Genomic DNA, 20,450 nt, shown 5'->3' on the forward strand with positions numbered 1-20,450 from the left:
GTTGGGAGACATGACTGTGTTGTTTTAAGCCACCAAGTGTGTGGAAATTTGTCACAGCAGCCACAGGAAACTAACAGGGTGGTGAAAGAAATCAAAGCAGCAATTATCAATAAGAGGTGGGAATTGACCAGAGGGAGCTAGGGAGAACCTTTAAGACAATGGAGATGTTCTACATCTTGAGTGTGGTGGTGGCTACACAGTGTAGCCATTTCTCAAGACTCGCTGAATGGATATTTAAGATCTGTATACATCACAATATGTAAATTTTACTTCAAGAATGAAAAACGCCATTGCTGAAGGAGCCAGATCCCCTCTTGGCTTCCCAGGTATGGGAGCCAACAGAGTCTTGACTAATCCACCTGGTAAGAGATGCATTTGTACAGGCGAAGAAGTGGAGCAATTTAGCAGGTATTCAAGTTCTTCGTCGCTTGCTCTCAGAATGACTCCACTTGCTGCCAGGTACGGGACTCTAAGGCTGGTTTCTGATTCTACATGTTAGAAGATGCTTGCCAACAAAGCCCACTGATTGGGAAAGCACAGATGGTCAAGGCTGCATCAAGAGAGTAAAAGGAAGCTTGCTTTTGAGTTCAAAGGCGTCCATGAGTTATGTACTAATAAAGAGGACGATTATCAAATTAACACTGGAACACGAAGATTTCTCCAGAAAATTTCCTGAAGGAGGATGAAATCCTGGAATCAAGGGAAGGCAAGAAACCTTCAGCTGGTCCCCAAAGTGAAACCATAGCAAGCTTCTGAGTGAGGGGTCAATTACAAGAGCACCTTCACCGTCCATGGCAGTCCACGAGTTACAATGCCTGCCTCTAAAACGAATTAGAAAGAGCAGCAGCAGCTCCATGTTTAACCAAAGATTGTAAAGTTAGCAGGTGGAAGGTGCATAAGCTGCGGAAGGTGTTCTCTCAGAAAAGCCAGAGTGGACAGGAGCCATGAGAAGCAGCCTCACAGACGCGGTATCACTGGGCTCTTCTCTGGCAAGGAGAAGGCACGCTGTTCCCACTGTGCCAAAGTAAGAGCCGTCACAGAAAACAACCCTGTGGGCCACACCCAAACAGGATGAAGACCCACCATTTATGAGATCTGGAACCCAGTGAGGTTGGGCTAAACCAAGAGTGATGGAAACCAGGAAAAACTTACTTCGAAAAATGAGTCAACAGGAGAAGGCCAACAGTCAGCCCAAGGCAAAGACTTAGCACAAGGTTCTCTCTTCTTTGGCAATCTCAAGTTTAAACATTTCACACACAGATGGCTCAAAGCTCAGCTGGCTGGCCCCTGCCTGCTGCGGGGAGCCCTGATGGCAAAATCCTCAAGTTGCAGCAGACGGAGATGTGACTGCATTGTCAAAAACTCTCTAGCAGATGACTTAACCGAACTCCACGCTGTGCTCCAGAGGCAGTAGTTGTTGTTGTTAGTTGCCATCAAGTCTCCGATTCATGGCAACCCCATGTACAACTGAATGAACTGCTGCCCAGTCCTGTGCCATGTTCATGATCGTTGCAGCCACTGTGTATTTTGAGTGCCTTTCACACTAGGGGCTCATCTTCCCGCGCTCTATTAGTCAATGTTCTCTAGCCCAGAGAAGAAAGTCAGGGTTATTTCCACCTTTGAAAGATCTCAAGAAAACCCTCAAGACATCCATATTTCCACATTGTAGGAAATTTAATTTTAGGTAATCTTAGGAGTAAATCCTAGACAAACACAGGATATCTGAAACATGCAGCAGGGATTTTTCCCAGGCACTAGAGCAGTTCCCTGCACACAGAAAGCACTCAAGCTCTTGTCAAACGAATGTGTTTTGTCTGAAGAACACTAGTAAACTCATAAATATAGTTTGATCACTACTGCTCAGAGATTTGGGGAAGGGAGTTACTGGTCAACGTGACCCACAAAAAAACAAATGTTTTTAGCCCTGCAAACCTCTGGGAGATTTGTACTTATTCTAACATAAAAATGCAGCCAAAGACACTGGGTCCAGGTATTTCTGCAGCCTTGCCTTCATCCATCCCATTCTTTTATGTTTGGCAAATTTGCTATTCGTGCATCTGTTCAACCATCAAACACAATAGCACCCATATTTGCACAGCTTACAGCATGCCCATGGTGACCTAACATGGCTGTGCTGTCCCCACATCCTCGAAATTGCGGAAAAGGAGCTATTTCCTTTGGCTCTTCTCAGCTACTCAAAAAACAAACTACAACCAAAAAGTTTTGGTTGTTTTAGCTATCTACAAGATGCAAAAATTCAACGACATATTTTAAAAAATGGAAGTGTCTTCTCAAAACTTTTTTTCTAGCTTGTCTTTAAAGACTACAAAATCTTCAATGTCAAAACATCCACTCAGACTCGGATGTCTGCCATAAACTGGGGACAACGTTCAGCCAATGTTCTCATTAGCCCAGATGGTCTCTCACCAAGCTGGACACACCATTTAACAATGTCTAATTCTATAAATGGTCGTAGGAGACCGAGACTTTTCACTCCTGGTCTGAAGCATGAAGCCAAGGAAATCATTGCCAGAAGCCTGGCCCATTTTGGTTCTTTAGGCATTAGGAATAAAGCAACACACGACATGCTAAGTGCAGTAAGGCCACCCTGAGAATAAATCATACAAGGTGAACTCAGGACACTCTCCTTTAGCTAAGAGACACTGCACAGGCAGCCCAGCGGAAACATGGCGAAGTCACTCAGCAATCATTCCCAGAGGAAAGCACACTGTTTGGTGTGTCCATTTCTGATTAAGTAAAATACTTAAGAACTGCACACCCAGGCTGACTGGGTATTTGCTGATACTGGGAAATTTACTTTTTTTTAGGGTGGACAATTGTACTAAAGTAGCCCTGGTGGTGCAACAGGTAAGTGCTCGGCTGCTAATCAAAAGGTCAGCAGTTTGAACCTAGCCAGGAGCACAGCAGGAAGAAGACCTGGAAATCTGCTCCCGTAAAGATCACAGCCTAGAAAACCCTGTGGGGCAGTTCTACTCTGTACATGGGGTCGCTATGAGTCAGAACCAAGTCAGCAGCACACAACAACAATAATGGTATTAAAGTCATGTTTTTAAGCCCCAGTCTTTTAGAGGTACACATTGGAAATATCAATAGACGAAATGCCACGATGTCTAGGATTTGCTCTAAACTAACCTGGGAAGGGCGGAGAAAGCGGAGAGGGAAAGGGATGATTGGGCGTGGCCACGAGCTGATCGCTTGTAAAGTTGAGTGACAGGTACACAGAGTTCATTATACGCGTCTTTCTAACTTGTGAACGTGTTTGAAATTGTCCATGATAAAAAGGTATTTCAAAAAAAGCAAGAAATACACATGCTGAAATGTTTACAGATGAGATGACATCTGAAATTTGCCTTACAGTGGGTTGTGGGTGAGGACGCAGGTGAAGTCAGTAATGGCTGAAGCTGCATGGGGGTTCATTATACGATCCGGTCTACTTCTGTACATGTTTGAAATTTTCTATCGTGTAAGGTTTTAAAAAAGGAAAGAAAAGGCAGAAAGAAATCTGCAGCCTGACTATATGAATAGGTTTGAAAAGGCCTCATCCCAATTCAAGAATGATGGCCCCAAATGGCCTGCTAGGAGTTCCTGGGAGGGCAAACAGTTAACGCACTCAGCTGTGAACCAAAAAGTGGGCAGTTCAAGTCCATCCAGGGGCACCTCAAAAGAAAGTCCTGACGATCTACTTCTGAAAAATCAACCATTAAAAACCCTATGAGGACGGTGCCCAGCTGCTACCACTGACTGCTCTGACAGGGATCATAGTAGAGGGTCCTGGACAGAGATGGAGAAAAATGTACAACAAGGTTCTGACTCACAAGACCAGGCTTGCTGGCCTGACAGGGACTGGAGAGGCCCTGAGGGTGTGGCCCCTGGACACTCTTTTAGCTCAATGGTGAAGTCGCCCCTAAGCTTCACCATTCAGCCAAGGATTAGACGGGCCCATAAAACACAGCAAGACTGAAGGGACACACCAACCTAGGGGCAGGGACTGCAGGGCAGGGGGGGACAGGAAAGCTGGTGGTAGGGAGCCCAGGGTTGAGAAGGGAGAGTGTTGATGTGTTGTTAACTGATGTCATAAAACAGTATGTGTACCGTTCTGTAGACTTTCACCTAAAGTACAATAAAAAAGAAAAAGAAAAAAAACCCTCTGAAGCACAGTTCTACTCTAACACACTTGGGGTCACCGAGAGTCAGATTTGACTTGGCAGCAACTGGTTCTGGTACCGGTTAATGGACTGTTAAGGGGACCAGGAACATGCTAAAGTGAGGCCCAACCTTCCAAGGCCGAGCCCTGACTTCCAGGGAAGCCCCGACTTCCAGGGAAGCCCCGCCTGTCAGGCTACCCCTTCACGCAGACTCCTCAGGGGATGAACAAACGCCCACACAGGCCCAGTCATCGGCGCTTCCTTCTTCAACATCTAAGGCCCTTCACATTGCAGAGGCTTTGATTCTGGCTTCCCCAACTGAATGCTTAACACGTCTCACTGTTCCACACAGCAAGTAATTTGTATGGAAGATCATTTCACACACAGGGACATTTCCTCTCCAGACGACATTGAAAAAAGTACACTTGATGACAGTAAACAGAATCCAATATTCCATGTTAAGATAAACAGCCACATCAAAAGGAATTTATGAACTATTGCACAGCCACCTTCCAAAGGCAAGCTGAGCAACAGCGTGTAGCTAAACCAACTGCCGCTGGTTAGCACTGAAATAAAGAGTTAAAAAATGATAATAAAACTTATCAGTTTCAGAATATAGACTTCATAATTGCAAGTAAATTGTAATTAATGTTCTTGAGGGGGAATCGGCTCAACGGCAGTGGGTGGGTGGAGGGGGTGTTATTTAAATGTAAATGAGGGTTCTGGAGAGATCCTGAGCCTCCACCTCCATGGGGCAGCAGGCCCTGACTGCTCCTCCGCAGGCTCCTCCACTGCCTCCTGACACTGGAGGCAGCAACGGGAGCTGCCCCTACATGGTGCCATGCAGGCCCACTCCCCCCTCAGGATTATGTCCCACCCTAGGAGCCCCACCCTTCTCGGGGAAGTCCCATGCCCAACCTGAGTGCCTGAGCTCCCTGGGTCGTCCAAGCACATCCCCAAGTAGTTGTTTTTTCACTGAAATTCCTGGTAATAAATAGAGAAAAGCAAAATAGGGAGCAATTCCTTCATTAAAGTGAAAGCGGCCATGAGTTAGGCTCTAGGAAGAATAAAGAAAAAAAACCAAACCCATTGCCATTGAGTCCATTCCAACTCATGGCGACCCCATGTGTTACGAGTAGAAATGAGCCGCACAGGGCCTTCAAGGCTGCAGTCTTTACAAGAGCAGATTACCAGGCCTTTCTTCCATGGTGCCACTGTGTGAGCTCAAACTGCCAACCTTTCAGTTAGCACCCAAGAGCAAACCGTGTGCGCCACCCAGGGACCTTCTACTAACAATATCTGCCTCTAAATTTTCTCACCTAGTAGGACTCTAAATTACACAGACTTGAGGTGTGGTCACTGGAGAGCTTAGTTCACGCCTGTCGGCTAGACCAGAACATACAACAGCGTATGTGCTATAATCTCCTGTTTTCCTTCCTGAAACACATCACAATGTCAGACCAGATCCCGTAGTGGCTTTTTTTTTTTAACTTGTTAAAGCTTTTCAAAACCTTTTCAAACATAAAACTGGAACTCAGGAGTAGCAGAATGTGGGATTTTCCAAAGAATCTATATTGATGGCATACCTAAAACCAAACCAACCGTCACCAAGTCGACTCCAACTCATGGCAACCCCACATGTCAGAGAGAACTGTACTCCACAGGGTTTTCAATGGCTTCTTCAGAAGTAGATCACCAGGCCTTTCTTCCAAGGTGCCTCTGGGTGAGTTCAAAACACCAACCTTTCAATTAGGAGCTGAACCCTTAACTGTTTACTCCACCCAGAGACCCCTTTGATGACACAGAATTGTCTATAAATTATATTCCTCCCTGTCGAATACTATAAATTCTTTGTTATGACGTGTTGTTGTTGTTGTCATGTGCCGTCGAATTGATTTTGACTCATTGCAGCTCCATGTGTCAGAGAAGAACCGCCCCATAGGGTTTTCTAGGCTATAATCTTTACAGAAGCAGAGCACCAGGTATTTCTCCAGTGGAGCCACTGGTGGGTTCAAACCAGCATCCTTTTGGTTAGCTGCCAAGCGCTTAACCACCAAGGTGCCCTAGTTATGACACAGACACACGTAAAGTTCACTGTAAGAAAATATTACCACTTGTGCATATTCAAGCTTCGCTACACTTAATACCATATGAAAAATACATTAAAATGGTCTCATTTTTCAAAATATGTACAGATTAGATTAGATGATTATGAATTAATGCTATTATGGTACATGAGGTCTATTGGGCTATTTATTACTATCAGCCCGCAGAATCCACTATTACCATAAAAATGGGAAATGATTATAACAAAGTTATCATCAGGAAGAAGCATTTTCTAAAATCATATTCCATACTTGCTATCCATATTGCTAATAACAATTACCGTGCTTTTAATGGGAAGAAATGTTCACGCTGGCTATGCATACCCTGGGTGCCTGGGGCCCATCGCCAGACAAAACCTGAATACAAAAAGGCTTTTCTTACATTGCCATCCAGTCCTGCAGGGGCATTGAACACATACTCCAGCTGGAAGACAATTGCAAATGCCGGATGGCTGACCATCTCGGGGAGGCGAAGGCGACTTCTCAAAACCAGAGCTTGGTTTCCAGAGCTGGATCAGAAACATAAAATAGGAATGCGTTAGAGCAGCGGCCCCACTGTGCCCTGTGCCCACCCCAGCGCAAAGGGGAACACCCCAGGGTACTAGGACACCAGGCAGTAGCCAGCAGAGCCTGTCCGCTAGTGCAATGCTGCCGAGCACTTCTGGGTTGTTTCCTAAACCAGTGCTTTCTTAAGCATCACGATCAACACTTTTTGTAAATTGCCAGAGCTTGTGTGTGGGCAGATGGAGAGAGAAGGCCAAGCCCCCAAGGAGGGCACCAGGGAAGCAGGCCCTCACTGTTAGGGCTTGCTTGACCAGCACCAGGAGAGAAGAGGGGAGAGCCGGGCCCCCTCGGGGCTGTCTGTAACACATAATCTGGGAGTACTGAATTATGCAGGATGGATGCCACTCTGGCTCTCCATCACATGAGGAACCAGTCACAGGGATGCATGTGGAAAAGGCCACGCATGGACCTCCACAGACTCTCAGCGGCCACATGCTATAAGCTTCCACGATGCTACATGCAAAACTCTCACAGCACAGATTGGGCTTTCTTTGCAACCTTACAACGCTGAGATTGTTCCTAACTGTGAACTGAGTAGGAGGACAAACAAAACCACAGGGAAAATCCCACATGGTCAGTCCACACCTCCACGCACGAATCACTAACTGCATCTTGAACCCTCCTTGCATCCTGCAACCTCGGGGCTCCCTAAGGTTAGTGCTCAAGCCCCATTTAAATACCTGCTCTTGGAGGAGGAGCTGACTTTTCTGCTGAAGCTGGCAGAGCGCATCAGGGCCACCTCCGTCTCGGGCACCAGCACGACCACCTGAGGCCTCTGCACGAAGGTCAACCCATTGTGCACACCCACACACAGGCGCCGCTCCCGGATCTCCAGGGTGCTGCCGTCCCCAGGGCCACTCCCCTGAAAAGGCATACATGGGCCAGAATAAGCCCCTGGCAGGGCAGAGGGGTGTCCCAGCAGAGTCCTCAGAGAGAAGAGACTATAAGAGACATTACAGGTATTTTCCAGAGCAGAGGGGGTGCTGGGTCAAATGAGCCCCACCAAGGGAACAACAGAGAAATCATCCCATCATCAATAGCAGCCTCAGTGTATTTTCTAGGAGTTTTGGGGCCTCTAACATAAACCTGGTCTTCTCAGTGCGATTAGTTTCTCCACCCACCCCCTAGACCCTTGGATCGCCCAACTCTCATTCTAGGATTCCAGGGCTGAGCTGACAATTCTCAGATATAGCAAGCTAGTGAACGTGGACTCCAGCCCCTTCAGCGGGTTGGGTCTCAGGCTCCAGAGTCTCAGAGCCCACGCCCCTGCTGGGTCGAAGGACAATAATGAAGAGGCTGCTGGAGGCAGAGCTTGTCAAGTTCAAGGTATCCGTCCCCCTGTACTGAGACTGGAGGCCTGGGGCAGGAGGGAGGCGGGGAGAGAGAGCATATTTACGGCAGTAAGTCATAAACCAATAAAAATGGAACCTGCCCCAAAGAGATCACCGGATATTAAAGCGTTTCATCTTCACAAAAAAATATACAGGCACTCTTAACAAATAAGCAAGGACAGTCCTCCAGGCTATTAAAAGAAAAATTCTTTTTTTTTTTTATACTGTATATTAAATTATGTGATCTTTGCAAAATGATCCTTGAATTTTCAAGGTTTCTTCACTGCCCATTAATCAAGCTGAATGAACCTAAATTCAGCCTATTACTCTTTGGATAATGAAAATACAACTATGGGGATAACAGGGGATCTGCCAGTGGGATAGGAACAAGAATACAAAGACAGTAAAAATACATAATAAATTGATTTTTATGGGGATGTATAAAATTCCACAATGATACTCTTGAAACATCTCTACACTCAGACCTCCAGTCTGAGCAATATGAAAACAGCAGGAACCACACCAAGAAAATGTGTTTTCATTTGAATCCTTTCCTCTGCTTTGTGTTAATATTGCATATAAGACCATATTATGTGGAACTACATTGTCAAAAATGGGTAGAGAACAGAAAAAAAAAATCCATCTCAGATTTACATATATACAGAAGTTATTAATAATTAGCCAACTATAGACTACTAAAATGGGTACCAACTGATTGAATCATTCATTCATACAACTAAAAAAAATATTAAATACCTGCTATGCGCCAAAAGAAGTCCTTGGGTGGTGCATGGTGCAAACGGTTAACGTGCTCAGCTGCTAACCGAAAAGTTAGCAGTTCAAGTCCACCCAGAGGCACCTTGGAAGAAAGGTCTGGCTATCCACTTCTAAAAACTCAGCCATTGAAAACCCCATAGGCCACAGTTCTACTGTGGCACACATGGGGCCACCATGAGTCAGAGTCAACTCAATGGCAACTGGCACTGGTTTGTGCCAAATACTGTTCTCTGCACACTGTGTATGGGGCAAACAAAACAGACAACATCCCCATCCTCAGGAGGCAAGCGTTCAACAGGAGGAGACCGGCCAGTACAGAAATATCCAGTGCCCTCTGGGAGGGATTGCATCCAGAGGACAAAGAACGTGAGGCAATGCAGAGCGCCTGGCAGCGGACAGCGTTGGTAGGGCAGCCTCCCCAGGGTGGCTGGGTTGGAAAAACATACAGGAACGGGAGCTCTGTGCTCAGAGGCCCCCAGGGAAGAACAAGCAGACTGTCCATGACTGCACAGCAGCCTGGACACAGTGCAGAGGGACTTCTCAAAGTGAGGTCGGGGCGAGGTCAGGGACACTGGCTCCACCAAACTGCATACATCTTGAACCCAATGGCACAGAGTCCAGGGATCATCCACAGGCAATGAGAAGCCAGCAGGAGGTTTTAGGCAAAGAAAAACAACTGGTTCGTGTTTTTAAAAGACCACCTTGACTCCTGAAGGAACACACAGATCTCAGGGATTCCAAGTGAGCGTGGAAACTGGCACTTCAGCGGAGACCGTCCTTACCCAGATACCTAATGAGCACAAATAACAAAAGCAGCACCCCCACCCCAACAAAAAAGGAAAAGTCATCTAATGCCACCAGTCAAGGACAGTGGCATGTAACATAACCCTGTAGACATCACACGCAGTCTACCAGGACCAGACACAAAGGGTGAGGAGAGGCAGGCAGGGGAACCACACCTACCTCTACCCCTCCCCCTCCAACCAGGATATCCTGGGAGTTCTCACCTACAACCCGTGGCTTACTGCCCCTTTTGTGCTCTAGGACCTGGCCTCCCTGCCCTGTCACTCAGAGCACCTCCTTCTCTGACTCGAGGTGAGGTCATGTGATTGGCTTTCGCCAATGGGGCAGGAGCACACTTGGCACAAGTAGAGGTTGGAAAAATCCTTGCGTTTCACTTCCTCCCTTACTCTCCCCTCCATGGGCCCTGATCACAGCTGCTGGCGGGTAAGATGCCAGGTGGAGCAGAGCTGAGCTGTCCACCGCAGCACCAGACCAGTCAGCCCCCAGCTGACCTGCTAGCTTACTGCACACACAGGAGGACTTTTCAAGAAAGGCCCTTTTACTTCCTACTTGTTACGGATTGAATGAAAAAAAAAAAGGTATGTTTAAGTCCTAACTCCTATACCTGTAACTATGACTCTGCTTAGAAATAGAGGTTTTCTTTTGTTACATTAATGAGGTTATACCAGAGTAGGGTGGGTCCTAAACCTAATACCTTCTGAGTGCTGTCTTATGAAAAGGGCAGAATAGACACAGACACGCCTCAGAAAAAGATACCATGCATCTACAAGCCCAGGAACTCCAAGGACTGCCAGCAAATCTGCTGCAAAAGACCTCTTTAAAGCGCTAAAAAGCAAAGATGTCACCCTGAGGTCTGTGGTACGCTGACCCACAGTCTTAAATACCTTGGACATGTTATCAGGTAGGACCAGTCACCGGAGAAGGACATCATGTTTGGTAAAGTGGAAGGTCAGCGAAAAAAAGGAAGACCCTCAATGAGATGGACTGACCCAGTGGCTACAGCCACAGGCTCAAACATAGCAACGATTGTTAGGATCGTACACGACCCAGCAGTGTTTCGATCTGTTGTACGTGGGGTCGCTATGAGTTGGAACTGACTCAATGGCACCTAACAACAAGAAGCTGAAAGAGATGAGGGGGACCCTCCCTTAGAACCAATGCCCTGATTTGGACTTCTAGCCTCGAAAACTGTGAGGCAATGAAATGTCTGTCCTTTAAAGCCACCATCTGTGTATGTTTTTGTTACAACAACACTAGGTAACTAAGACACTGCTCAAGATTCTGCTAAGTAATAACCAGGCTATATGTTCAAGAATGTTCACGGCAGGCTCATACTGGTCAAAGACCAAAAACAACCAAGGAATCCATCGACAGTAGAACAGATCAATGAACTGTGGTATACTCACATGGTAGAATACCATACAGCCAGAAAATGAACAAATTAGAACTACACCAACTGTAAGAATGAATCCACAAGCACAATGTTGAGAGAAAAAATAAGGCAACAAAAAAAAGTCTGATCTCATTTAAATAAGGGTCAAAACCAGGCAAGCATATATTGCTAAGGGATAAATATTAAGGCGGTAAATCAGGATGCATTGATAATTACTGGTGCTTGAAATGTAAAAGTTGGAAAGAAGGAAGAAGAATTCGTGTTAGAAAACATGGCCTTGGTGACAGAGACAATGCTGGAAATCTAATGATACAATTTTACAAGACCAATGACTTTTTCACCGCAAATACCTTTTTTCATCAACATAAACTGCAACTATACACATGTACCTCACCAGATGGAAAACGCAGGAATCAAATCAACTATATCTGTGGAAAGACATGATGGAAAAGCTCAGTATGATCAGTCAGAATAAGGCCAGGGGTTAACTGTGGAACAGACCATCAGTTGCTCACGTGCAAGTTCAAGTTGAAACTGATGACAATCACAAGTCCACGAGAGCCAAAATACAACCTTGAGTATATCCCACCTGAATTTAGAGATCATCTCAAGAATAGATTTGACGTGTTGAACACTAATGACGAGTTGTGGAATGACATCAAGGACATCATACATGAGAAAGCAAGAGGTCACTGAAAAGACAGGGAAAAAAGAAAAGACCAAGGTGGATGTCAGCGGAGACTCTGAAACTTGCTCTCCAACGTTGAGCAGCTAAAGCAAAAGGAAGAATTGATGAAGTAAAAGAACTGAACAGAAGATTTCAAAGGGCCTCTCGAGAAGACAATGCAAAGTATTATAATGACATGTCCAAAGACCTAGAGATAGAAAACGAAAAGGGAAGAACATGCTCAGTGTTTCCCAAGCCAAAAGAACTGAAGAAAACATTCAAGCCTTGAGTTGCAATAGTGAAGGATTCTATAGGGAAAATATCAAACAATTCAGAAGGCATCAAAAGAAGATGGAAGGAATACACAGAGTTATTATACCAAAAAGAATTAGTCGACGTTCGACCATTTCAAGAGGTGGCATACGATCAGGAACCGATGGTACTGAAGGAAGGAGTCCAAGCTGCACTGAAGGCATTGGCAAAAAACAAGATTCCAAGAATTGATGGAATACCAATTGAGATGTTTCAACTCGTCTAGGCCAAGAAATATGGAAGACAGCTACCTGGCCAACCGACTAGAACAGATCCATATTTATGCCTATTCCTAAGAAAGGTGATCCAACTGAATGAGGAAATTACCAAAGAGTATCATTAACATCACATGCAAGCAAAATTTTGCTGAAGATCATTCAAAAATGGCTGCAGCAGTATATCGATAGGGAGCTGCCAGAAATTCAGGCTGGATTCAGAAAAGGGCGTAGAACCAGGGATATCATTGCTGATGTCAGATGGATCCTGGCTGAAAGCAGAGAATACCAGAAGGATGTTTACTTGTGTTTTATTGATCATGCAAAGGCATTCGACTGTGTGGAGCATAAGAAATTATGGATAACATTGCAAAGAACAGGAATTCCAGAACACTTAATTGTGCTCATGAGGAACCTGTACATAGATCAAGAGGCAATTATTTATACAGAACAAGGGGATACTGAGTGGTTTAAAGTCAGGAAATGTGTGCATCAGGGTTGTAGTATGCTTTCACCATAGCTACTCAATCTGTATGCCAAACAAATAATCCGAGAAGCTGGACTATATGAAGAAGAATGGGGTACCAGGATTGGAGGAAGACTCATTAACAACCTGTGTTATGCAGATGACACAACCTTGCTTGCTGAAAGTGAAGAGGACTTGAAGCACTTACTAATGAAGATCAAAGACCACAGCCTTCAGTATGGATTTTACCTCAATATAAAGAAAACAAAAATCCTCACAACTGGACCAATAAACCAAATCATGATAAACAGAGAAAAGACTGAAGTTGTCAAGGATTTCATTTTACTTGGATCCACAATCAACAGCCATGGAAGCAACAGTCAAGAAATCAAAAGACGCATTGCATTGGGCAAATCTGCTGCAAAGGATCTCTTTAAAATGTTGAAAAGCAAAGATGTCACCTTGAAAACTAAGGCACGCCTGACCCAACCCATGGTATTTTCAATTGCATCATATGCATGTGAAAGCTGGACAATGAATAAGGAAGACCAAAGAAGAGCAGACGCCTTTGAATTGTGATGCTGGTGAAGAATATTGAATATGCAATGGACTGCCAAAAGGACAAACAAACCTCTCTTGGAAGAAATACAACCAGAATGTTCCTTAGAAGTAAGGATGGTAAGACTGCATCTTACATACTTTGGACATGTTGTCAGGAGGAATTAGTCCCTGGAGAAGGACATCATACTTGGTAGAGTATAGAGGCAGCAGAAAAGAGGGAGACCCTCAACGAGATGGATTGACACAGTGGCTGCAGCGATGGACTCAAGCATAGCAAGGATTGTAAGGATGGCACAGGACCAGGCAGTGTTTCGTTCTGTGGTCTTGGGGTCCCTGTGAGTCTGAGCTGACCCGAAGGCACCTAACAACAACAACCTAACAACAAAACCAAAAAGAAATGGAAGAAGTGATTACCATAAAACCCTGTGGGGCAGGAGGGGGGCAGGCAGGTGGGGTGGGGAAGAGAGACAGAGAGGAGGGTATAATTAGGAACAGACCCAGGAGGGGTTCTGCAGGTTTTTCTTTACAGGGTGTTCTTCCCTTTTTACTCGTTCATTATACTATGCATGTATGTTTTATGCATTTTTTTCCATAGGTATATTTCACAATCGAAAACAGTAAGAGAGAAAGGTAACATGAAGTGCTCACAGGATGTTGCCCACATCGGTCGCTCAGTCCTCCGCGGGTTAAGTTCCTTTCTCTGTGTTTCACAAGTCACCAAGTGAAGCCCCTCCCCTGTGCTAGGAGAGGGGACAAGGAGAGGTGTGTCCTCAGTCAACGTCTGCCATCATTGTCCCTGGGCTGGCCCTTCCTCAGCAGCTGAGATGACACACAGGGGTGCCCTTGTCTCTCCCATCTGGAGGCAGTTCCCTTCGTCCCATCAACAAAGGAGCAAGTGGAGACCTAAGCGCTCACGGCACAGAGCAACAAGCGAACAGTGTGTAGAATGCCTCATACATTTGTCGATTCTTCTGTTGAAAACAGAAGAGCCAGCCAGACAGACTCTACTCTAGCAGCATCTCTGACAGTTGATAAGTCCCATTTTTCCAGATGAAGGAAAGACTGTTTCCTTGAAAAAGCCAACAAGTCCCCCAAACCCACAAAGGTTTTCCAAGTGTCCTCTGGCCGGCAAGCAAACTTCTACCCAGAAAGACCATGAGAGTCCTTATCGTTAGAGGTGGATAAAGCCACCTCCCTAAATGGGTGCTTTACAAACTGCAAGCCAGCGACTAGTGGGTGGACGGTAAGAAATGGCAGAGCGTGGCTCACGCAGAAGGGTGGACCATCAGTGGGAAGGGCTCACCTCGTTCTGCTACGTGGAGACGTGCCACTGGATCGCAACAGATAAACCCATTGCTATCGAGCCAATTCCAACTCATAGCAACCCCTATGTGTTACAGAACAGAACTGCCCTATAGCATTTTCTTGCCTGTAATCTTTTGGAAGCAGATTGCCAGGTCTTTCTTCCATGGCACTACTGGGTGGGTTCAAACTGCCAACCTTTCAGTGAGTAGTCAAGCACAATAGCTTGCATCAGCCAGGGACCTTCCACAACAGATAGCATCTTCTCATTGTGGGTGGCTGCCTAGCGGATGTGTGAATCCCCTCACAAATGCCCCTGCCAGGCATCTCTGAACCGTGGACAACAAATTATGTATAGAAAAGCCGTGGGGAGTTGCAGCCACCCACTGCCCATGCAGGTCTCTGGGGGAAGTGTTAGCTGTCTACAGGACCCTGCTCACACAGCAGACAAACCTGACAGCGTCAGAGAGAGTGCCTTTCCAGAAAACTGCCTTTATGGCATGAAATGACTGAGATTTCTAGTCATCTCCTTGAAATGAGCCAAATACCCTCAAAATGTCCTATGGAAATGTGGATTGCTTTATGGGTTCTCCTATGTTCACATGTTGACTTCATTCACTTTTAAATGAGGACTGATTCAAGATACGTCAAAATCAGTGTTAAATAAGGGCCAATCTGGACCAGAGGAAGGGCCCAATCTCAGAAGCACAGTGCCTTCACCACCGTCAGAAGTGAAGACAGCAGGCGGGAGGCATCGCCAGGGCCTTGGCTTCCAGAGGGGATGGCTGAGAACTGGGTCTGACTCATGGTAACCCTGGGTGTGTCAGAGCAGAACTGTGCTCCAAAGGGTTCTTAATAGCTGGTTTTTCAGAAGTAGACTGCCAGGCCTTTCTTCCAAGGCACCTCTGGGTGGAATCGAACCGCCAACCTTTTGATTAGCAGTCAAGCACACTAACCATTTGCAACACCCAAGAATTCCAGTCCTCTAACAACTTTTTTTTTTTTTTTTAACAACTACCTTAAATAGCAATTCGGGCACAGAACAGTGTCCCCTTCAGCCACCAAAAGGGGGAAAAAACAGTTCCACGGATCTGTGGCCAGACCGCCTGTCCTCAGGGGATTTGGGTGCCAGGAGCCGTCCCCCACCTGCTCTGTGTATGCATCTCCACTATTCAGAGTTTGCAAAAGTTCCCACATGAGGCAGTACCTCCCGGAAGCGATCGCTGCTGAGGAGTTCCAGAAGCTCCTCTTCAAATCTCTCCAGGGAGGGGTACAGGTTGAAGAACAAATCATCCAAGTAGCAGGTGACAGGCTTCTGAAGGCGAGGCTTTCGAAGAGCATCACCTGAAGCAATGAGAGGGCCACACAGAGATTACCCTGGAGATCAACCACAGCTGGGAGCCCAGAGGGCTCTCACCTACCCCAGGTCTCGGCTGAGGGTGAGGGGCCCACAGGGAGCACGGCACATACTCAGCCAAGCGCTAAATTAAAGCCACCTCGTTTCAGCCAAAGTGCTAAACTGATTAAACAAATGCAAATTTCATTTACTGTCCAAATTCTACCCCAAACCTCCAGGAACAAATTTTACAATTCAGCAATTCAAAGAACACAGATTACAAAATGCAAAGTAACATCTGTTTCCCTTCAGCTTGGTTTCCCTTTATCACTTAAATTCCTCTCCAGCAAGAACACAGCCAACTACCTTATCTCTTATTTTGTCAAGTTCACCCCGAGCCACTTGGAACACACACAGGAATACTCTTGAGCAAATCAGGGCAAAAACCAAACAAAACACAGGATGGGCTGCGGCCCCATGAGGAAAATTCCCTGTCCTGATTACAAGCCCCCTCGGACTGCTCCTTGTGGAAGTCACGACAGCTCCCGGTGCGGGGCAAGCAGCTGAGAGGGTGAAGAAGCCAGCCTTTCTCCACGGCTCTGGAACAGAAGGAAGATGGCAGAGACAACTTTTTCCCAGCAACCACTCAACCCTGTGAAGTCTGACCCTAATTTCCCTACCATCTTCATCTTTCCGGTACTGGCCCTATCTCTGTCTCTCGAGTTTTTATGATTACTTAAAATATTTAGATATTTATTTAAATAGATTTTAAAAGCCAATTCCAAAGTGAAAAAAAAAAAGTTGAGCTAAAACTCAATGCTGATGAAACCACAGTGAAAAGGACACTCTTTCAGTCTGCTGGAAGGTTACACACCACTGTAGCTGAAAGGCAGCTTTGTCCTTTGCCTTAGTATACATTTAGAGCCTTAAAAAACATCCACGTCCATCTCTGCCCCAGTAATCCCACTTCTGTGATCCTGTTTGGAGAAAATAACCAAAAGATGGGGGCAAAAACATATGTACAAAAACACTCAATGGATCATTATTTTTAATAGAGAAAAATCAGAAACAACCAAATGTCCAACAACAGGGAAGTATTAAATAAACTATCGTTCTTCACAGAAAACGAGAACAAAAACTCATATTTTCAAAAAGCATTTAACGCTCAAAAAGAAATCATGATATTGTAGGTGAAAAGAATAGCACATAAAACTGTACACTCGTTTGATGCCAAATTTATTTAAAAATAAATTATTTTATTTCTCTCTTTATGGTTTTGTATACTTTCCCTATCACAAACGTATGCTAATTCTGCTGATGCTGAAAAAGTTTATGTGTTACTTTCACAATTTAAAAAAAGTGTTTAGGCCAGTTGATGAATCCGAGCCAATTATAAGAGGTACAGGGATGTGTAAAATCCAGCCTTTCGTTAAATGGTCAAGTGAGCGTTGAAAGTGCACCCTCAATTGAAATTTTCGTGGCCCCCCCACCACCCGCCCCCGGCCCTGCATCATGTTAGAGTGGCTCACTGCAGCTGGAAAATCAGAAAGAGAAAAGGAGAGAAGGAAGTGGAGGGAAGCGACAAAAACACTGTGCTTCAACCAAGTTGGTTCCAAGGAGCAGTAAGGCAGCAGTATCCCAGTCTGTGTTAAGAAATGAGCCAAGAGCCAAAGGTTGGAAACAACCCCAGGGCCCATTAACAGATGAACTGAAAAACACAATGAGGCCTATCCATACAGCAGAATACTACTCAACCATAAAGAGAAATGAAGTCCTGACACATGCTATGACACAGATGAACCTTGAAAGCATTAAGCTCAGTGAAATAAGTCAGACACAAAAGGATAAATATTGTTATGATCCCACTTACATGAAATATGTAGAACAGGCAAATGCACAGAGACAGAAAGTACATTAGAGATCATCACGGGATGGAAAGAAGAGATAGGGTGTGACTGCTAAATGGGTACAGAATATGTTTGGGGTGATGAAAAAGTTCTGGAAGTTGATGGTGGTGATGGTTGCACAATCTTATGAATAAAATTACTTGCTGTTGTCAGGTGCCCTGAGTCAATTCCAACTCATAGCAACCCTATGCACAACAGAACCAAATGCTGCTCGGTCCTGTACCAGCCTCACAATCGTTGCTGTTTCAGCCCATTGTTGGGCCACTGTGTCAATCCATCTCACTGACGGTGTTCCTCTTTTTTGCCGACCCTCTACCTTACCAACCTGATGTCGTGCTCCTGGGACTGGTCCCTTCTGAAAACACGCCCAAAATATACGTGACAAAGTCTCGTCACCCTCACTTCCAAGGAGCACTTTGGCTATATTTCTTCCATGACAGACGTGTTCATTCTTCTGGTAGTCCATGGTATATTCAATATTCTTCACCAACACCATAATTCAAAGGCATTGATTCTTCTTCAGTATTTCTTATTGTCCAGCTTTCGCATGCACAGGAGGTGACTGAAAATATCATGGCTTGGTCAGGTGCACCTTACTCCTCAAAGTGACATTTTTGCTTTTCAATATTTTAAAGAGGTCTTTTGTAGCAGATTTGTCCAATGCAATATGTCCTTTGATTCCTTGATTGCTGCTTCCATGAGTACTGATTGTGGACCCAAGTGAAATGAAATCCTTGACAACTTCACTCTCTTCTCTGTTTATCATGATGTTGCTTATTGGTCCAGTTGTGAGGATTTCTGTTTTCTTTATGTTGAGGTATAATCCACACTGAAGGCTGTAGTTTTTGATCTTCATCCGTAAGTACTTCTAAGTCCTCTCCACTTTCAGCAAACAAGGTTGTATGATCTGCGTATCTTCCTCCATTCCTGATGCCCCGTTCTTCTTCATATAGTCCAGCTTCTCAAATTATTTGCTCAGCATATAGACTGAATAAGTATGGTGAAAGGATACAACCCTGATGCACACCCTTCCTGATTTTAAACCACGCAGAATCCCCTTGTTCTGTTCAAACAACTATCTCTTGGTCTATGGACAGGTTCTTCATGAGCACAATTAAGGGTTCTGAATTTCCATTCTCTGCAATGTTATCCATAATTTATGATCCACACAGTTGAATGCCTTTGCACAGTCAATAAAACACAGGTAAGTATCTTTCTGGTATTCTCTGTTTCCGGCCAGGATCCATCTGACATCAACAATGATATCCCTTGTTCCATGCCCTCTTCTGAGTCCGGCTTGAATTTCTGGCAGTTCCCTGTCAATGTACTGCTGCAACTATTTTTTTTTTATTATTATTGAGCTTTAAGTGAACGTTTACAAATCAAGTCAGTCTGTCACATATAAGCTTATATACACCTTACTCCATACTCCCACTTACTCTCCCCCTAATGAGTCAGCCCGCTCCCTCCTTCCAGTCTCTCCTTTCGTGACAATTTTGCCAGTTTCTAACCCTCTCTACCCTCCTATCTCCCCTCCAGACAGGAGATTCCAACACAGTCTCAAGTGTCCACCTAAGTAGCTCACTCTTCGTCAGCATCTCTCTCCAACCCATTGTCCAGTCCCTTCCATGTCTGATGAATTGTCTTCGGGAATGGTTCCTGTCCTGGGCCAACAGAAGGTTTGGGGACCATGACTGCCGGGATTCCTCTAGTCTCAGTCAGACCATTAAGTATGGTCTTTTTATGAGAATTTGGGGTCTGCATCCCACTGATCTCCTGCTCCCTCAGGGGTTCTCTGTTGCGCTCCCTGTCAGGGTAGTCATGGGTTGTAGCTGGGCACCATCTAGTTCTTCTGATCTCAGGATGATGTAAGTCTCTGGTTCATGTGGCCCTTTCTGTCTCTCGGGCTCAGTTATCGTGTGACCTTGGTGTTCTTCATTCTCCTTTGATTCAGGTGGGTTGAGACCAATTGATGCATCTTAGATGGCCACTTGTTAGCATTTAAGACCCCAGACGCCACATTTCAAAGTGGGATACAGGATGTTTTCATAATAGAATTTATTTTGCCAATTGACTTAGAAGTCCCCTTAATCCATAATCTCCAAACCCTCGCCCTTGCTCCGCTGACCTTTGAAGCATTCATTTTATCCCGGAAACTTCTTTGCTTTTGGTCCCGTCCAGTTGAGCTGACCTTCCCTGTATTGAGTTTTGTCCTTCCCTTCACCTAAAGTAGTTCTTATCTACTAACTAATCAGTAAATAACTCTCTCCCACCCTCCCTCCCTCCCCTCCTCGTAACCACAAAAGTATGTGTTCTTCTCAGTTTATACTATTTCTCAAGATCTTATAATAGTGGTCTTACACAATATTTGTCCTTTTGCCTCTGACTAATTTCACTCAGCATGATGCCTTCCACGTTCTTCCATGTTATGAAATGTTTCACAGATTCGTCACTGTTCTTTATCGATGCGTAGTATTCCATTGTGTGAATATACCACAATTTATTTAACCATTCATCCGTTGATGGACACCTTGGTTGCTTCCA

The 20,450-nt window shown here is 45.1% G+C and overlaps 1 protein-coding gene across 9 annotated transcripts in view; it reads right to left on the minus strand.

Moving 5' to 3' along the window:
- Positions 1-20,450, minus strand: part of NPHP4 (nephrocystin 4) — a 139,355-nt gene that overhangs the window by 83,985 nt on the left and 34,920 nt on the right. For all 9 annotated transcript variants that reach the window (XR_007516516.1, XM_049877726.1, XM_049877727.1 and 6 more), the window contains 3 exons: positions 15,871-16,007; positions 7,516-7,697; positions 6,654-6,780 (listed from right to left, as the gene is read on the minus strand). Coding sequence is in view for 8 of the 9 variants with exons in the window: in XM_049877726.1 (XP_049733683.1) it covers positions 6,654-6,780; positions 7,516-7,697; positions 15,871-16,007 (446 nt within the window). In the remaining variant the exon portion in view is untranslated. The remainder of the gene's footprint in view (positions 1-6,653; positions 6,781-7,515; positions 7,698-15,870; positions 16,008-20,450) is intronic.

This window comes from Elephas maximus, chromosome 3 (assembly GCF_024166365.1).
Source record: "Elephas maximus indicus isolate mEleMax1 chromosome 3, mEleMax1 primary haplotype, whole genome shotgun sequence".
NCBI lineage: Eukaryota > Metazoa > Chordata > Mammalia > Proboscidea > Elephantidae > Elephas > Elephas maximus.